The sequence below is a fragment of the Crocuta crocuta genome, unplaced genomic scaffold, assembly GCF_008692635.1.
Source record: "Crocuta crocuta isolate KB4526 unplaced genomic scaffold, BGI_CrCroc_1.0 scaffold219, whole genome shotgun sequence".
NCBI lineage: Eukaryota > Metazoa > Chordata > Mammalia > Carnivora > Hyaenidae > Crocuta > Crocuta crocuta.
In genome coordinates this window covers 8,297,721-8,317,353 of record NW_027551572.1, presented here as the reverse complement: position 1 = coordinate 8,317,353, position 19,633 = coordinate 8,297,721, and the positions used below count along the sequence as shown (strand labels likewise).

Below are 19,633 nucleotides of genomic sequence, written 5' to 3'. Positions count from 1 at the left end.
AGCACCTGCTACATGTTAGGTTCTTTACTTTTGCTACTTTTATTTTTAAAAAATAGCAAATATTGTTACACATTTGCCTTATTTCACTCTTGAATAACCCCATAGAGTAGGTACCCTTATTCCCATCTTATTGTGGGAACTGAACTTGGCCTATCCAGTTGGCCCAAGGCCACTTAGCAACTAAATTTTCTATTATTTCAAGAGCTTCTATGACAAATGCAGTGTAGAGGCCACTAGGTGACTTCTTGCAGTCGTAAGACTCTGAGATTACAAGCGCTTTGTCTTAAATGTCACAGCAACGAGGGCGCCTAGGTGGCTCAGTGGGTTGAGTGTCTGACTCTTGATATTGACTCAAGTCATGACCTCATGGTTCATTGGTTTGAGCCACACGTTGGGCTCTGCACTGTCACTGCAAAGCCTGCTTGGGATTCTCTCTCTCCCTCTCTCCCTGCTCCTCCCCCACTTGTGCTCTCTGTCTCTTAAAATAAGTAAGCTTTAAAAAAAAAAAGTAAAATAAAGTAAATAACCATAAGGAAGACTTTTTTCTTCCTAGGTCTTTTGGCCTTTTTAGAAGTAAATTTGGTGATACTTTTGCTTGTATTACAAGACTGCACTTTCAGTGACACCATGAATAAAATATATTGAGTGTGTTGACATATATGCTGAGGGTGAGGGCACAGGGGTAGATCTTCATCCTTTAGTGAAACTAAATGTGGTGCTGAAGGTTTAGGAAAACTCTGGCTTTAAAATTTGATCCCCTTAAAGAGAAAACTTAGAAGAGACTGGCAGTAGTGGGAAGAAACTGGATACTTTTTAGTTATGTGGATGAGGCAGAGAAGGGCTTTCTTTCCCCTTCTCGCAGCTGAACAATGACAGGTGGAACATTCAACTTATCTTCATTTTCTCCTTTTGAAAGGGTTTGGATGCCTATACATTTGCATTAATCTTTAAATTAAACATGTATGACAGAGGATTTTAAAAATTCTTTTAACTCCATAGCGACCTTTTTCCCCCTACCAGTTGCTCTTCCAGTAAACCAGTGAATTTGTGTGCTGCTAATCAAAATGACATTGTAGATGTTTCAAAATGACTTCGAAAAATGCCTTTGCCACTCCCCCCTCCCAAATTAACTGTTTATCTAAAAGAACTCCGAAGGAAGTATTTCTGAACCAGCCAAGGATGCTCTAAATACCAAGACCCAAACCCTTACCATTGAGGATACAGCCTATAAGCAGAATTCACTTAAGTTATGGTCTTAAATGATGATCAAGAAAAGAGCAAGTACATTTTGAGAAATGAGGGCTTCGGATGCAGGAGGTGCGTGTTCCAGCTGGGATTGACAATAACAGAGACCCCGAACAGAGATAACAGAGATCACCTATGAGGTTGCTGCTTTGCTTAACACTTGTTTCTCTTCTCTACCTTCTGCTTCCTCTTGAGTTGGGCTGTATTTTGTTTTTCCTCTTTGTGTTGATTGCCTCATTGCCTACAGCCCTCTAAGCCTGGGCCTGCTGGAGAAGAGCTCACAGTAATAGAAACAAACTTCATGCAAAGATATTAAAAGTTTCTAAAATGGCCATTCGACTTGCTGGAGCAGCGGGGGTGGGGGGTGGGGGGTGGAGCCCAGGGATGTTGCGCTGTGACTTGTATCGTAAAATAGAAACTACAGGCAAGTGCAGCTGTGAAAAGATTGTGCTGAAGAAACAGGATGGCTGTGGTTTGCTGTGAGCATCAATTTTCCTGTTGAGCATTTTTACAGGAAGTTAAAGAACAAAGCCAACTTCATCGTAATGAGTTCTAATGGTTTTCAGATCTTAAGCACATCCAAGTTTGCACCATGCAGGAGCCTCTAAAGAATAGAATCCGTAATAATTATGATAGGAATCCCAAAACTATGGGCTTTTAAAAATTCAGGATTTTAGTAGCCATTTGAGTTTGCTAAATGATTTTATTTTTAGTGTAACTTATAGTGGATTCATTGCATTTATAATGAATGCTTCTAACAATACTTTTTTATGGTTGTAAATAACTCAATATGAATTTAAGAGCCTTTTCTTATTAAAACACTGTTGAATTATACATATTATAACTTAATATTTATGGGTCAACTAAATGTGCATGTGTGTATAGAGAGACAGAAGGGGGAGGGGTATATGTGTGTGGTTATAAGCTGGAAGGACATACATGAAAATGTTTAGAATATCTGTAAATTATCTCTATTATGATTAACCCCAACACTTTTTCACCTGAAATTTAATTTTTTTTTAACTAATTCATTTATTTTGAGAGAGAGAAAGAGCAAGCAAGCCAGGGAGGGGCAGAGAGACAGGGAGGTATTCCCAAGCAGGCTCTGCCTGTCAGTGCAGAGCCTGACACAGGGGTTGAACTCAAGAAATATGAGACCATGACCTGAGCCGAAACCAAGAGGTGGACTCTTAACCGACTGAGCCACCCAGGTGCCCCACCTAAAATTTAATTATTATCAAATGCTTCTTTCAGTGGTTAAATACAACGGTCCTGTTTTATTTTCATGTTTGTGTTGTCACTCTTGAAAATAAAACAGCCAGTTGGGTTTATCTGGGAATGGCAGAAGAATTGCCATTGAGGACATGCAAGCTCTGGCAAAATTGAGAGATCAAAGGAGAGGAAGGCTACTTTACAGAGAAAAAGGAGAAGTTGGAAGGGGCTGCTTTGCTCGAAATCCCCCTGGAGGAAGGTCACAGTTCAGGTGGTGGCAGTTTCTCATTGGCTGGGTGAGAGGAAATCTTCCATCTGCCTTCTGGGAGAGGAAGGCAGACTTCTTCCTGTTAAAAAGTGCTTCTTCCTGTGGGGGGTCTGCCATTGAGGACAAGTTAGTAGGGTCTGAGAGCTCCCTTTTCTGGTCTCCTGACCCCCTTTTATTTTATTTTATTTTATTTTATTTTATTTTATTTTATTTTATTTTATGTATTATTAAGTAGGCTCCACACTCAGTGCAGAGCCCAACATGGGGCTTGAACTCATGAGCCTGAGATTAAGACCTGAGCTGAGATCGAGTCAGATACTTAACCAAATGAGCCACCCTGGTGCCCCTGACTCCATTTTAAATGAGGTTTCTATTACTCGATTCCACATTTCCCCCTTTTGATCAAGATCTTTCCTGAAAAGTATCACTGATGAAGGGTTGGGTCATCCATATCCCTCACTGCCAGGAAAGAGCTTTCCTGGGTGATGTATCCCATATCGGAGGGAAAGGGCGGAGCAGTTGGAAACCACATAAAGCCACATTTGAGTAACAAGGAGGGTTAAGAGGGAGGACTCACAGGCATTTCCCAACTAAACTCTGTATCTCGTCAAGGGTGTGCACATTGGAGATCATCTTGTAGCATTGGGGTAGCATTACTTCTTGCGTATCGTTCCTACAAAGTTTTGATAGCCCTCAGGTACAGAACTTCAAAGTAATTATACAAAACACAAAAGCAATGTGACAATTCCAAGTTGTATGAGGCTGCACGCTGACCCTGGGCCTGAAGGTAGCCAACTGAACAAATCAAAAAACCATGAAGGGTCTCCTGGGTGGCTCTGCCAGTTGAGTGTCCGACTTCAGCTCAGGTCATGATCTCAGAGTTCATGGGTTCAAGCCCCACATCGGACTCTGTGCTGACAGCTCAGACCCTGGAGCCTGCTTCAGATTCTGTATCTCCCTCTCTCTGACCCTCCTCTGCTCATGCTGTCTCTCTCTCTCTCTCTCAGAAATACATAAAACATTAAAAAAAAAAAAAACCATGGAGAATTAGACAAAGCTTGTTGTAACCAATGTGCGTATTCCCTAATTTTGTCCAATTGGGTTTCTGCGTGCCCAGAGTAGTTTATCCATGTGCGGCAGATGGTGTTTGTTATCACACAAAAATGCCTCTTTGCTCACCAAGTCGGTAATCGAAGGCTATGTGATTATCCAAAACTACCTTAGCCAGTGAGTTACATGATCATTGTTGGGCCGCCCCTGCTTTGACTGTGGAACCGGGCAGCTCTGCTGGTGTTTTGGAGAGATGTCTCATCAAGCATTCATTAGCACTTACTCGACTGAAGGGTGAAGACTGTCTCTATGGAGACAAATCCAAATCGTACATGCCTCTTAGGAGTTCCCATTTTTTTTTTTTAATCTTTTTAAGTTTATTTATTTATTTTGAAAGAGAGACAGAGAGAGTGAACAGGGGAGGGGCCAGAGAGAGAGGGAGAGAGAGAATCCCAAGCAGGCTCTGCACTGTCACTGTCAGGCCCAATGAGGGGCTTGAACTCACAAACCGTGAGATCATAACCTGAGCCAAAACCAAGAGTTGGATGCTTAACCGACAGAGCCACCCAGGTGCCTCTAGGAGTTCTCGTTTAATGCAGCCACGAAGGTTTAGTGAGGTGGACCGTTGGAAAGCTGCTCTTTTGCTATGAGGAGAAAAGAGAGTGGTGAATACAGCCAGGACTGCACATAGGGCTCCCTCATAAGTATTGATGTTTATGGACTCATCTATCAGTGTGGAGGCATTAGCATCATTCATCCAAGACTCAAATACCATGTTATCACATATTGAAAGTCTTCCTAAACATATGGGTATGTATGACAGCCAGCTTACAAGTGGTATGACTTACTCTGGCTGTCCGCAGTGTCTTTCATATATGTATGTATATACATTAAACCTTGGTTTGCGACCATAATTCATTCCGGAAACATGCTTGTAATCCAAAGCACTTGTATATCAAAGCGAATTTCCCCATATGAAATTATGGAAACTCAGATGGTTCGTTCCACAACCCAAAAATATTCATATGAAAATGATTACAATACTGTAATATAATATAAAATAATAAAGAACATGTAAAATATAAAGAAAAATAAACAAATTAACACATACTTAACTTTGAAAACCTTCATGGCTGGTGTGAGGGAGTCAAGAGGAAGGTTATTGTGTAGGACGACTTTCACTATCACTGCTATCCACTGCTATCCATTGGCTCAATGGAATCTTTTCCTGCATGGGGTTTATGGTACACCCTCGGATGTTGACCACAGTACAGTATTAATAAACATTTGTCATATAGTGTATTTAATGTAACAGGCAATCAGGCAGCAGAGGAAAGGGTCTCTGTCTGCAGGCAGCCTGACCTAGAGTGAAGCAAAGCATTCCTAAGCTTACTCTTGTGTGGAAAAGCAAAGTACTGTCCATAGGTGCTCTGAAGTGACAAAAAATAATACCAATGCCAGTTGTGGGTACCTTCCAATGTTCTGAAAAATCACTGATTGCCAAACACCGCAGCCTGACCCCAAGTGTCTGAGCATGGGAGACCACCACCCACAATCCCACAGCTCGAGGGAGAGAGAGAGAGAAGAACCATTGGCTCAGTTGTGATCACATGACACTCGGCATCACGTACTACTCATATTGCAAGACATCGCTCGTTTATCAAGTTAAAATGTATTAGAAATGATTGCTCACCTTGCAGACCACTCACAGAATAGGTTACTCACCATCCAAGGTTTTACTGTATGTATATATACAAGAGAGCTCATTTCTCCAACCAAAGATTTGGTTAAATTGAGGCAGGGAACAAGGGTGTATGAGTATACTATTCTAACCTACAGGCCTGATCCAGTCTTCTTAGGAAGGCTGTTCTCCACTTCCGTGCCTCAAAATCTTTACTTTCAAGCCACCAATTGGTGTGCAGCTCCAGTCAGGGTTTGGTACCTATAGATGTGACATGTGAATCTAGGAGTCTATTCCTGGAAGTTTGGTGACACGGGGTTGGTTAAACAGTACTTAGTAGGGGCCTTCCAGTGAGGTTGAAGACACCTTTTGGAGGTGTCTTTTCCAACAGGTGAAGTCCCCGGGTTGTAAGGTATTTAAGGTCTTCGCCTCCTGGGAGCATGCAGTGTAAACATTGTACTATGGAAGCACGGTCCTTTTCAACAGAAGCAAGTAAGCCTTTACGATGTTGGAGTATATCTCCTTGTATCAGCTGTCAAAAGAGGTGGGAGCCAGGTGCATCAGGCCCCCTGTGACATTCTCAAAGGATGAGAGCTTAAGAGTCTCAAAGGCTTGGATCTGAGATTTAGAAGGACCAACAGCAATGCTTTTGGCCAGGTGATTTGAAAGGTCTCTACAAATTTTGCCAATCGCGTCTTAGTAATCCTGTTAGTGTGTTGGCCAAGCCCTGAGGATTGGAGGTGGTAGGCCCCGGGGAAGTGCTATAGAACCAGGCACACAGCACAGACCTGTTGAAGCGCTCGGTGGGCGACATGAGTCCCTGCGTCACTGTGAAGCTCGAGAGGGACTCCCCAGGTGGGGGTAATCTTTCCTAATAGGACTTTAGCCACAAAAGAGGCCACAGCCTGTCTGTAAGGGAAAGCTTCCAGTCCAGTGAGAAGACATACAGACCCTGACTAAAACATATTTTTATCCATGAGATGGGAGAAGCTGAATAAAACCCATTTGCCAAACCTCTGAAGGTCCATCGGGCAATTTAAAATGCCCAGGAGCAGCATGGATGTGTTTCCCCAGCTTGTACTGTACACAGGAGGTAGGGCAAGCCAGGTGGGCACGTTTTGGAGCCTTGTTAATGTTTCCGCACCAATATTGTTTCGTAAAGGCTGTCATCTTACCAGCAGACCAATGATTTCATGCCTGTACCGCGGTTAGTAATGGGAAGTTGAGAATCTGTATCAGGACTGCGTTGTTTTATTTGGTTCAAGCCAGAATTCTCTTTCTACTCAACCAACAATTATTAGATTTCCAACATTGTATTTTCCTCTCTGGGGCCAGTTGTTGGGCATCTCTTGTCAAGTTTTGGGGATTTTCTTTTGGAGGAACATCCTTTTGGACCATGACACAGATTTGCTTGTTCGTTCGCTGAAGACCGGTATTTTTAGCAGAAACATCGGCAAGGTGGTCTCTTTCAGCCTCCAGGGAGTCAAGTCTGGAATGCCCACGGACCTTAATACTAGCTGGGCAGCTGGCAAAAGTATGGCATCTAATAAAATTGTTAAGTTTGTTCCCATCAGAGGTAAGGAAACCTTGCTGTTTCCATAGCATCCCAGTCATGGGCTGCCCCACAGGCAGACTGACTGTCCGTGTAGATGTTTGTGAGCTTGTCTTTGGCTGAGGTTCGAGACTGAATAAGAGCCTATCATTTAGCCTTTTGGGCTAAACGTAAAGGAACTCTTTTGAAAAGCGTTTTAATAGTGTGCCCAGCATATTTACCATTTTCATCCCTTGAATAAGACCCATCCGTAAACCATGGAAGATCTGCATTGGTTTGAGAAGTTTTCTGTAAATTATCGTGGGGAGTCCAAAGGTGCCGTGTCAGCCTCACACGGTTGTGAGAGGTTCCGTCAGTGAAGAGGGTGAGAAGAATGGCATGGTTAAGGACATTGCAACAAGAAAGAGTTCCATGATGAGCAGTTAGTGGGGGATTTCACAGGAGATAAGGCAACTGGTTGAAAGGTGTTGTGTGGTGAGAATTCTGAAGGGCCTCTACTGCATGGGACACAAAGGTGGTTAGAGGGCGTCCCATGATTGCTTCTTCAGTGGTCTCAACCAAGTAGACAGAGTGGCAGGGATGGCTCTGAGAAAAGGGGGGTATCTTCATGCCTGAGGGGCCAGCTGTTGGCTATAATAATGCCCTATGGGTTGATGATGGGGTCCATATTTTTGGGCAGGTGCTCTAAGGGCATTCTCTTCCCTCTCACAAAAAGGAGAAAAAAGGAACCTCCCTGATGTCTGAGGGCAAGAAGCTTTATTAAGCTTTTCCTTAAGGTCCCCAAGTCGGTGTTATCCTGACCTTCCCAAATAATAGGGTCAGATTNGCGGAGGGAGAGCCAGAGAGAGAGGGAGAGAGAGAATCCCAGAATCCCAAGCAGGCTCTGCACTATCAGTGCAGAGACATGAGTAAGGGGCCTGATCCCATGAACTGTGTGATCATGACCTGAGCCAAAATCAAGAGTCCGATGCTTAACCAACTGAGCCCTCAGGGCGCCCCACAGTTTGTTGTTTTTCAGTAAAACATATAAGGGTTGGGCCATAGGAGAGAAATTTGGAATCCAATTTCAAGAGTAGCCCCCTAGCCTGAGAAAACCTTATAATCGTGCTTAGTTTAGGTTGGGGGATGTTGAGGATACCACTCAGCCTATCTGAATCTGAATGTGGCCCTTTTTTGAGCTCAGGTGCCCTAAATATCGAACCTAAGTTTGAGCAGACTATAATGTTGGCTTGGAGACTTTCTGTCCCTCTGAGGCTAAAAGTTTTAACAGGTAGCTGCTGTCCTCCCGTGATGAGGCTTGGGAGGAGCGGAGAAGCAAGTCATCTACATATTGTAACAAGGCGGAGCCTCCCGAAAATGTTTTTGTCATCTGAGTCTGCTTTTAAGGTTTTCAGGAAGGATTCTCAGTAAAAGCCTAGGACGTTAGTGTCCGGGGGTATTCTCTTCCTTCCCAAGTGAAGGGCACACAGATACTGGCAGGCCTTGTCCTCTGAGTTGCTGGAGAAGGCATACACACATCGATGACTGAAAATTTGCTTTCAGTGGGGATGGAGATCAATAAAGTATGAGGATTAGGAACAACGGGGTGGCAAGGGCTAACAGTCTTGTTTATGGCTCAGAGGTTCTGATCGAGCCTCCGTTCTCACACTTTGGGTTTTCTCACAGGTAAAATAGAGGTGGTACGGGGACTAGGATGGGGCTTACTGAGGTGCTGAACCTTGGAATCTTCTATTATGAGTTTGAGGCCTTGAAGGGCTTCTTTATTTACAAGGTATTAATTCTGGGGTGACATTTTGAGGGATTTATTTGAATTTTCATCTAACCTGAAGAAGCCAAGAGTATGTGAGAAACACATACAGAAAAGTGAGTTGAGAACATTATATATAAAGTAAAACATCAATGTATCTGAATAAAAATAAGACACAGAATAGAAAGTAACAGAGCAAGAGAACATTNCCCCCCCCCCCCCCCAACACACACACACAGAGCAGATAAAATACTCTTCTACTGATTCCAAGTTTTTGCAAAAATAAGAAAAGTTTACTTTTCTCTCATTCGTTTTAGGATAGATAGTATTTAAGGGTGACCATTGGCAAGATACATTTATAGCAAATGCTTTATACTTTTGAATAATCCAAAATGGTGAGAAAACATAACTGGACAAACCCACTTTTCTCCACCCTAATCGAACTTGGCTGATTCACTCCCCGACTCAGGACCGAGGCCAGCGTTCTGAGGATTATCAGGTGTTTTCACTGGACAGCATTGGAAACCTTTCCCCTCCTCGAGGCATTCTGTAATGTGGGCCTCACATGGTAGGATCTAGAATGACCTTAAAGTTGGCTATAAGAAACTAAGAAACCATTTACTTAAATAACAGCCAATTCTCTTGATCTTGACCATTTTACATTCAGAGATAATTGTGTGTTCTTGGATGAAAGACTGAAGAGGAAACCCCAAGTTTCCTGGGGCCAGTCGGACTGAACTGTGTGGGCTGTGGTTGAGCCTTTGGCTGGCCGTGCCACTGGAGAGAATATGTCCACGGTAGGATGGAAAGGGGAATGAACAGGTCACTCTTTCTCCCAAGGTGTCTGTCATAACTAATGTTACATCTTTAGCAAATATCTCTGGACCACACGATGCTCTGGTTGGTCAAGGGTCGGTGTATGATGCTGTCTGATATGCGTTCAACCATGATGTCGACCTAATAAAGTTACAGTAAAACCAACAAAACCAACCATTTCTTTCACAGATCTAGGAAATTCCAGAATTCCTAAATATTGATAGTGGGGGGTGGGGGCAACAGAGAAGAACCAGTTAATGAATTCTTATTTTGAATAATAAGCCACTTATTCAAAATACTCTGCTCTTTTCTCTTAGCCCATGGTGCCAATTCTCTTATAAAGGGTTTATTGGTAGATCCTTGCCCTCACTCCAGTGGCTTTTCCAACTAAAATTTGATGCTTTTTGAATGATCCATTCAGTATTAAATAAAACTTTGGCATTGAGTCACATATCCCAGAGTTCAGGTTGATCTGTAATTTCTTCAGTGTATGACAATCCAGAGATATCTTGGGTGAGAAATCAGTTGGTGAATATTTTATTCAACAGTCATTGTCTTAGAACAGCTACAATGGATAACAGACACTCATGCATTCTTAAATCTGCATTTATTAGTTTGCTAGGGCACTGTGACAACGGCAACAACAACACAGATTGGGTGGCTTACACAGCAGAATTTTATCGTCTCGCAGTCCTACAGGCTTGACGTCCAACCTCAAGGCTTTGCAGGTGTGATTCCTCCAGGCTTGCCGCTGGCTGCCTTCTCCCTGTGTCCTCACCCGCCACGTCCCTGTGCTCACACATCCCGTGTGTCCCCTCCTCTTCTTCTAAGAACCCCGTCAGAGCGGGCTAGGGCCCTCCCTGATGGTCCCATTCTAACTTCATCCCTTCTTTAAAGGCCCTATCTCCAACCACGGTTACATTCTGAGCTACTGGAAGTTCGGTTAGGGCTTCAGTACGTGAATTTGGGTGGCACACAGTTCAACCCGTAATACTGCGTGTGAAAACAAAACAAGGCTTTTCTCTCCCTGTAGTTTTCTTTGTGCACCTAAAATTCAACACACAATGGGAACATTTTAGAAGAGTCTAGCTTTTCTCCCTGTGATGAAAGTTACTTAAACGCTGAAGTGATTCTTTAAAAGAAATTAATTCTGTTCCATGGACAGCATCTCGGGGACCTCCCGGGCGGACCTGGCCACCCCTCTCCTTGGTAATCTGCTTCCTCTAGCTCTGTTAATACCAGAACGGTGGCTGCAGCATCTTTCACAGTACGTTGTGCCTGAATCCAGTTTCCGATCCCCATCCTTCCTCCTGGTCCTACGACACGTGTGACATTGAGGCCTTGGAAGGTGACTCCCACCCCAGTACAGGCTTCATAGCATGGGCGCCCAGCACCGCTTACACTGCCCGCTTGGACCCACACGTGACTGACTGGTGTCACACAGAAACGGCCCGTTTAAGGAACACGTTTTAAAAGAATCTGTCTGAGCCAGTCTCTTATTGGAAAACAGAGTCTGACCTAGTATACAGGTGGTAGCCCTTTACCTGCCTAAAAATGCTTATCTAAAAACAGCAGGGATTGAAAGGATTTGATCCTAATGAATTTCTGTCTTAGTGAGTTCCTTAGATTCCCTGAGTCTCTGCATTCTCTGGAAGATGAGCGGAATGACGCCAGTTGGCAATGCCACTGTAAAAGTTAGAGATGCTGTAAGTGCCTTCGATCCAACTAATTGTCAATAAATGACAGCTGTTGTTGCTGCCGTGGAGGTTTTAAAAATTCACTTTCTCAGTGGTCCGCCTGGAACGGAACCGTTCCAAATTGCCTTCGTGCCCGCCATCCAGCAGCTCTGACAAGTCGGGGCAGCTATGTCCTCTTAGCCCTTGCATTCCCTCTGTGTTCACAGAAAACAAGCCATCTAGCGATGAGAAAGTCTTTGTTTCAGGGAGTAAGTTTTCCACAATAACTTTTAGTGGCTGACCTGAATTAATTTTTTTAAATTCTAAAAACAAAAAATTGTGTTCTTCAGTGAAGAGACATTGAGAATAAAAGCACCTGGGTGACTCAGTCGGTTAAGCATCTTACTCTTGATCTCGGCTCAGGTCATGATCTCACAGTTTGTGAGTTCGAGCCCCACGTCGGGTTCTGTGCTGACAGCATGAAGCCTGCCTAGGATTCTCTCTCCTCTCTTTGCTCCTCCCATGTTTACGCTCCGTCTCAAATTGAATAAACATTAAAGAGAGAGAGAGAGAGAGAGAGAGAGAGAGACATTGGGAACAAAGGAAGACAATTCTAGTGTTTGAAATTCACGACACCTGTTCCGTGTAGTTCAGGTGGTGAGTGCCCCAGGCTGCCCCCTGGTTTAAGGCTCAGATTCTCCAACAGGCATCTCAAATTTTAGTGCATATGAATCACCTCGGCATCTTGCTAAAATGCTGAAACAAATTCAGTGGTGGGGAGAGGGACTGAGATTCTTCATTTCCAACAGCTCGGGGTGATGGTGCCCTTGCTGAGGGCCCAGGACCGCACTTGAGTAGCAAGGACTGGGTGGGAGGAGCTGGGATTACTTAAGGGTGAGAAGGTGGGTGAGGCCGGCCCTGTGTGCTGGGATCTGGGGCTTTGGATGAGACTCTGGGATGGGACTCTGAAGGGGGGGTGGGGAGGCAGGGAAGGGAGGTGGGTCTGTGGCCGGGGAGCTCCTGGGAAACTCTCTTCAGCCCCTGATGTTTGCCAGGCTTCCCCTTCCCGCTGCCACTGGCCAGGTTTCCCCTGCACTCTCCCACACCCCGCAGAGCCTGGCTTTCCTCCTGTTCCCGGAGCCGGCACACCACGCGCGAAGCTTTTCTAAGGAAGTGTACTTCTAGTCAGCAGCCTGGGACTCAGAGTTTTGGACCTGGACTCTTTTTTCCCTTCTTTTTAAAAACTTAGATCCCATAAGGAATGCCAGGGAGCACAAAGATAGGAATCCAGCCGCCTTGCCCATCTTCCCCGCCTGCTTTACTTTATCCCTGTCTTCTTTCTTGGAAGACTGTAAGGCCTTGGTGGGCAAGACCAGAAAAGGATTGGTGTTTGCGTCCCTACAGTGTGTGCTGTGCCCGGACCCAGGCGAACGCCAGGCATCCGCAAGGAGAAAAGCGGCGGATGCCAGTGGGCAGGAGCGGGAGAGCCAAATAGGATGTCGTCGTCGTGGGAATGTGTGGGGACGAGGGACCGCTTGAACATCAGATTTGCCGGGGATGCATTTCTAGCAGATTTAAGGTCACCTTCCAGCTGACTCAGGCCCCAGGCCCGGGTCCCTCCGGGTGTCATTCCCCCCACCGGCTCTGGCGGGTGGAGGATTTGAGCGCTGTGCGGTACCAGTGCTGCTGCCAGTGTCTTTAGGCATCTTGGCTCAGAAACCTCCCCTGCTGGGATCCTTCCCCCAGAAGGGTAACATCTTAGCAATGTTGTAAAGGCAATTCCACCCCTTATAAACGTTGGCCTGTGTGAATAGCTGTCACTGTGGTGGTGGGAAGGAGGGAAGGAAGATTAGGACAGAGTATTACTAAAAAGTCTAGGGGAGCCTGAGTGGCTCTGTCCGTTGAGCTTACGAGTCTTGATTTCAGCTCAGGTCACGATCCCAGTGTCCTGGGATCAAGTCCTGCATCGGGCTCTGCACTGAGTGTGGAACCTGCTTAAAATTCTCTCTCTGGGGGCACCTGGGTGGCTCAGCCAGTTGAACAGATGACTTTAGCTCAGGTCATGATTTCACAGTTCATGAGTTCAAGCCCCGCATCAGGCTTACTCCTGTCAGCAAGGAGCCCACTTCATATCCTCTGTCCCTGTCTCTCTGCCCCCCCCACCCCCGCTTGCACACTCTCGCTCAAAAATAAATAAAACATTAAAAGAAAATTCTCAGGGTGCCTGGGTGGCTCTGTTGGTTAAGTGTCTGACTTCTGCTCAGGTCATGATCTCACGGTCCATGAGTTCAAGCCCCACATCAGACGGGCTCTGTGCTGACAGCTGGGAGCCTGGAGCCAGCTCCGGATTCTGTGTCTCCCTCTCTCTCTGTCCCTCTCCCACCCACAATCTGTCTTTCTCTCTCTCTCTCAAAAATGAATCAACATCTAAAAAAATATTTTAAAAAATCTTTGTCTCTCCGTCTGCTCCTCTCTCCTGCTTGCTCTCTAAAATAAAAAATAATAATAATAAATAAAAAGTCTAATACATGACCATGTTTTGTTCCTTTTTGTTTTGTTTTTACAGATTNCCGTCCCTCCCCCTCCTGCACCCCCGCCCCCACCGACGTTTGCTCTGGTGAGTAGCTCATCGCCATCCATCCATCACTGGTGGCCAGAGCAGGCCAGAGGAAGTCAAACCTGGCACACATGTATTTGTTTTCAACGTATTCGCACTCTGGCCTAAATACTGCACGGCAGGTTTTACCAGTCCAGAGTGGGCCAGGCCCTGAGACCCTGTAACGTTGGTTGTCAAAGGTCCTAGGCAATGCCAAGTACACGTGTGGAATGTGCATTCATTCCATTTCCTTCCCACACACCAGACCGAGAGGTGTTCACAGGGGTTCTGCCTGGCGTGCACGGTTTCCATTCAAGTGGACTCAACTTTTAGCCTTTAAATTCTGGACAGGACAGTCCAGAAACCCAGGTCTGTCTGTATGGGATGCGTCTGTTAAAGCTTCTGGCACACTCACTCTTTTCTTTTTCTCTGCCTTTCCCCCTTTATTCCCACTCTGTATTTTTTGCAAATATTGTCCACCACCCCTCATCTGCACTTCCCCCACACTCACATCCTTCTTTAAATCTCTCCTTGCATTTAAATGTCCACTTTCCAATGGAATTTCTTCACTGGGCTCCCCTGGTCTCTTGGCAGACCTGTCATCAGAAGTGAGTGCATCCTCTCACCGGAAACCCACAGCCCTGCACGTGGTGCTACAGAAAGGTCCCCAGACACCCCGTTGCCCCATTAACTCCCTCTCCTTGTGAGGCTTCTCTACTGAGGAGCCTCACAGTGCTGGGTCCTTCATTTCTCACTTGGGGAAACTGAGGCTCAGAGAGGAAAAGTCTCTGCCCAGGCTTCCCCAGGACACATTTATGTAGCCCATCTGAAGTTGGAACCGGGTTGTAAGAAAGGACCATTAATTGGCTTGTGGTCCTCAGGCTGCTGGGCAGGTACAGAAATGAGAGTCAGCGTGAAGATACACAGCAATTTGACAACAGTGTTATGTCTGTTGTGTGTCTCTCTTTTTAACCAATTCATTTTTCTACAAATTAATTGTTACAAAAGTATCAGTCCAAGATGCGTTGGGGAAAAAAAAGTTTTTTAACTGGTCCTTCACTGAGAAGTTTGAGAAGTTCTGATCTCACGAACGTAGCAGGATTTGTTTATCTGTATTTCCCCCAAAGCATGGTTTTATACCGCCAGCTGGGTAAGTACGTGGATTAATTATTTATTTTATTTTAGTGCTCATGTATTGATTTTAATGCATGTTCTAAAAATTATAACTAGCACACAAACTGAGGATTTAAAAGCAAGTTAATTTAAAAGAAAATATTCACTGAAAAATAGTATAATAAATAGTATAGTGGACCGACTTAATGCAAGATATTAAATGAACAATACAGGTAGCTGAGAAGATACACTAGTCATACAAGTTGTACCCGAGTGACTGAAATTTGTCCTGTCAACTCATTTCCATCCATTATTCTGTGACTGAAAGCAAGATCCTAGAGAAATCGGATATAGAGATGAGCAAAGGGAAAGGGGGGTTGGTGACCATCATAGGGCACTGTCTAGTGGGATAGTGGGTCAGTGGGACTGCCCCCTGAGAGGAGGTCAGGCACCAAAATAAAATTGGAGGCATAACAGGAGGCTGGTGAAAATTGCTGACCCCAAGCTGGTAAGACAGCCAGTGCTTAACCTCTCTAGGCCTCAGATTTTTTTTTCATCCTTAAAATGAAGACAGTAGGCAATTTTAAAAGTTCTTTCCAAGGGGCACCTGGGTGGCTCAGTCAGGTAAGCGTCTGACTTCGGCTCAGGTCATGATCACACGGTTCGTGGTTCGAACCCCGCATCGGGCTCTTCTGACAGCTCAGAGCCTGGAGCCTGCTTTCAGATTCCGTGTCTCCCTCTCTCTCTGTCCCTCCTCTGCTCATTGCTTTCTCTCTCTCCCTCTCTCTCTCAAAAAAATTTTTTTTTCTAATAAATAAAAGTTCTTTCCAAGATGTCCAAGATGTGTTGTTAAGTTGGAAAAAAAAAAAAAAAAACAGTTTCAGAGGAACTGTTTCAGAAGGTGACTCTTAGCACAAGCGAACTGTGCATGTGAAGAGCATGTCTGGAACAGAGCTGAGAACGGCTGTTAACAGGCTTGCTTCAGGGGAGTATTGGAGGCAGGTGGGGAAGGGACTGCTGTTATTTTCTTTAACCGAGATACAATTGGCATGGAACACTGTGTAAGTTTAAGTTACACAAGGTGTTGATTTGCTACAGTTATGTATCACAATGTAATTGCAACCTTAGCTTTTGCTGACCCCTCTTTCACATCACGTAATTATCATTCCTTTTTTCTGGCAAAAATGTTTTAAGATGTAGTCTCTTAACGAGTTTGAAGCTTACAATGTGGTATTGTTAACTATAATCACTGGGCTGTGCAACAGATCTCCGGGGACCTATTCATCCTGTAGTTGTGAGTTTGTACCCTTTTAACAGCATCTCCCCAGTCTGAGCAAAGGGGCATTGGAGATCCCACGTTTACCCTTCTGTTGAGTTAACAGGGAAGGCGATGGGGACAGGCAGCCAGGGTTTGAATGCTACCTCCTCCTCCTCTGATAAGCTGGGTGACTGGAGCACTTGATTCCACTTCCCTGTGCTCTATTTCCTTGTCTGTAAAATGGAAATAATGACTCACAGGGCTGATGAGGACCAAATGAATTAAAACACATAAAAGTTCTAAAAGTAGTGCCTGGCCCAGAGGAAAAGCTATATACATGATAAACGCTGTTATTATGAACAAACAATACTCTATACATGATTTCAGGACCCTCCCAGCTTAACACAGAGATTCCATGTAGCCTGCGTCGGGGTTTTCCTGAGCTTCCCCTCTGCCTCTAACTCTGACACTAAATCGCCGGGTGAGGGATCCAACTAAAATCGCCCTGGCTTTGCCTCCCGTGCCCCTCACTGGCTCTTCTGGAGTCAGATCCTTCCAGAAGGGCCAGGGCCAACCTAGAACCTTTGGGTTTGGGTAAGCCAACTGTCCCTGGGGCCAGGCCAGACCAAGCCAGTTTCCACATGTGACAGACACAGGCACATGCCTACTTCCAGGCCCTGTGTGCTGGGCTCCTCGTGTCCCCATTCCTCAAATAACCCTGAGAAAGATCTCACTTTCATAGCAGGGATCTTTCCCAGGAATTCTGGAAAAATGAGAAAATATCTAAACATTTTAAACCACCACCTCTGTCTACTCTGCAGTCTGTGTGAGCTAAGCTTTCAAAGGCATTGAATATTGAAAACACCTCCGGCAAGGGACTTGTGGGAACTTTTTGGGGTCACGGACGTGTTCTATATCTTGATTGTGGTGGTGCTTACATGACTGTGTATGGTTGTCAAAACCGGTGGAACTGTATCCTAAAAGAGTGATTATACTACATGTAAATTACACCTCAGGTCTGGCTTAAATTAAAAAGGAAGAAAAGTCTTTGGCAATGTAGAGAGAGGGGATGATTTTCTAACACTTCGGTGGATTTAAAAAACATACAGCTGACTGACCCTTTTTGCTAGAGACCATTTTCCGCTTGCATCCGGTTAGCTCTAAACAATGCCAAGGAGAAACTGATCTTCAGTGCACGTTCTGGAGTATGAAGCCTCATGGTATCCAGCAGAACCCTCTTAGACTTAAAAATTCCCTTCTCGTCTCTTCCCATCCAACCGCGGCTCCATTGGTTATGGCCAGATTGTGGTCTGAATTTTTAGAGCCTTTTATCAGGGACTGACTCTTCCTGCATTAAAAATGAATGTAATTTATCGCTGCATCTGTTCCCAAATGTCTGGGTCTTAAAAAGAATGACATCGGATCTAAAACTTCTGGAGAATTTACAGCCTCTTGCCAAGAACCTCAGTAACAAGCTTCCAGTACTCTAGCTGTCCCCACTGAGTGTTGTAGTATGTGAGTTTTAATTCGAGAATTGAATTCAAGTGTGCCTGGTTTCCTTTTAGGCCAATACAGAAAAGCCTACCTTGAATAAGTCCGAGCAGGCTGGGAGAAATGCACTTCTCTCTGACATCAGCAAAGGGAAGAAGCTGAAGAAGACAGTCACCAATGACAGAAGTGCACCGATATTGGACAGTAAGTGAACAAAGCTGTTTTCCATGGAGATACATGATTTATGGCCTAACCATCAACTCAACCTTACCCTTCCAAAAAGATTTTTTTTTTTTTTTTTGGTTAACAACAGCTGCAAAGCTAGCAAAATAAGGGACTGTAACACTCATTGTAGCCACAGCTCCGGCTTGGGTTCCCTCTAAGGCTGCAGGCAGCCAGTATAATAATTCTTTGTCCAAGACACACACAGCAGCGATTCTCTGAATTATTCACAACGCTTTCTGGAAGTTAACCCATTGCTGTTTGCGCCACAGATCAAAAGGCAGCATGAAATATGGAGGGAGCCCTAGACTCTAAAGAGCCCTAGAATCGGAGGATATAGGTTCGAGCTCCGGCACGTCCGTCCCTTACCGTTGCCCAGCCTTCCTGTCTTCGGCAGTAAAGCGGAGATAAGACGCGTTCTGCTGCTCTCATGGGTTCGCCGTGAGCATCAGACGAGACCGTGCAAAGATGTTTTGTGGTCCGGAATAGGTCATTCAAGTGTAAGACGCAATTTTCAGAAGCTGGGAGAGAGAGGAAATGAGATCACAGTTGTGCTTATCTACCCATCATAAGTCTGAGATACTTTCTAGAACAAGGCAGAGTATGTATAAACAAACAGGGCTCCTGTTAGCATTTGCAGCAGAAGGAAAATGTATCCATGACTAGAATCTACTGGTAGTTAATAACCAGGCCTCAAGACTGTCTCCTCACGTTCCAGGAGCCTCCCCACTGCCAGCTAGATGGCCCCAAAATACATCCTACGCACACATCCCGTTTGGGCTCCAGAGGAAATAGATTGACTTTCCAAAATCACCAGAGGGAGCCTCGTAGATATTGGAAGGTGATGCAGGATTTTAGCCAAGTAGAGGATTAGAAGTGTTCAGAAGGAATTTCTAGGAAAAGCACCTAACGGGTAGAGAAGATAGAAGGCCGAGAGTTAGGTGAGGACATGCGTGTGGGAGAAAGTGGAAACGAGGAAGGCCAAGACAAAGGCTTCTACATGTGGCTCGGTTACCAGGCTATGTGTCACAGAGGAGAGAACACCCATCTCCAAAACTAGCAATAGGGTGCTTTGCCCTTGACTTGACACAGTTACCGCTTAGTCAAAATGCCCACAAAACTGATACGGTTATTTTATAATCTCTTAGTCCTCTTGATTGGTAGCACAAGGTTCTCCTTGAGGGGCACCCGGCACCACTTAGCTCTGGGAAGACTTGGTCCAAGGCTGTGTGAGTCTTGGTGCCTGGTTATAGGGCCCGAGGAGCTCCACAGACTGCCGACCTTTGGGACGGAACTCAGTTGTTCTCTCCACATGGGAAGGGGCCCGGGGCTCGAGAGAGGTGGATGTGAATTCCCCACTGATGTTGAAGGACACTGGACTGTCTCTTGCCTATTCCTGAATCCGCTATTGGAAACTAATTGTGTTCTTCACAGTCCTCTTCTCCTCCCATTAAGTGGAAATAAATATTAGTTCTCCTTTCCAGCTGCTGAGTGATGTTTATGAATGCACTTTGCTTTGTGGACACAAGATGCAACCCAGGGCATGCCCTTGTTGTCCATGCACTTAACGGACACCTGTATTGTTCCACAGGCTCTTTGCAAGTGGCAAAACCCATCCGTAGTTTTTTATTTGTTTGCAGCTGAAACCTCCCTGGGTCCTATGTCAAAATGTTGACCATGGTTATATATAACTCTTTTTTTTAAGT

At 45.0% G+C, this 19,633-nt stretch overlaps 1 protein-coding gene across 1 annotated transcript in view; it reads left to right on the top strand.

Moving 5' to 3' along the window:
• The first annotated feature begins 6,268 nt into the window (after nucleotides 1-6,268).
• WIPF1 (WAS/WASL interacting protein family member 1) overlaps nucleotides 6,269-19,633 on the top strand; it is a 33,672-nt gene continuing 20,307 nt past the window's right edge. The window contains exons 1-6 of the mRNA XM_077751183.1: nucleotides 6,269-6,311; nucleotides 6,862-7,032; nucleotides 10,860-10,919; nucleotides 12,497-12,762; nucleotides 13,814-13,864; nucleotides 17,780-17,909. Coding sequence (XP_077607309.1) covers nucleotides 6,269-6,311; nucleotides 6,862-7,032; nucleotides 10,860-10,919; nucleotides 12,497-12,762; nucleotides 13,814-13,864; nucleotides 17,780-17,909 — 721 coding nt within the window. The remainder of the gene's footprint in view (nucleotides 6,312-6,861; nucleotides 7,033-10,859; nucleotides 10,920-12,496; nucleotides 12,763-13,813; nucleotides 13,865-17,779; nucleotides 17,910-19,633) is intronic.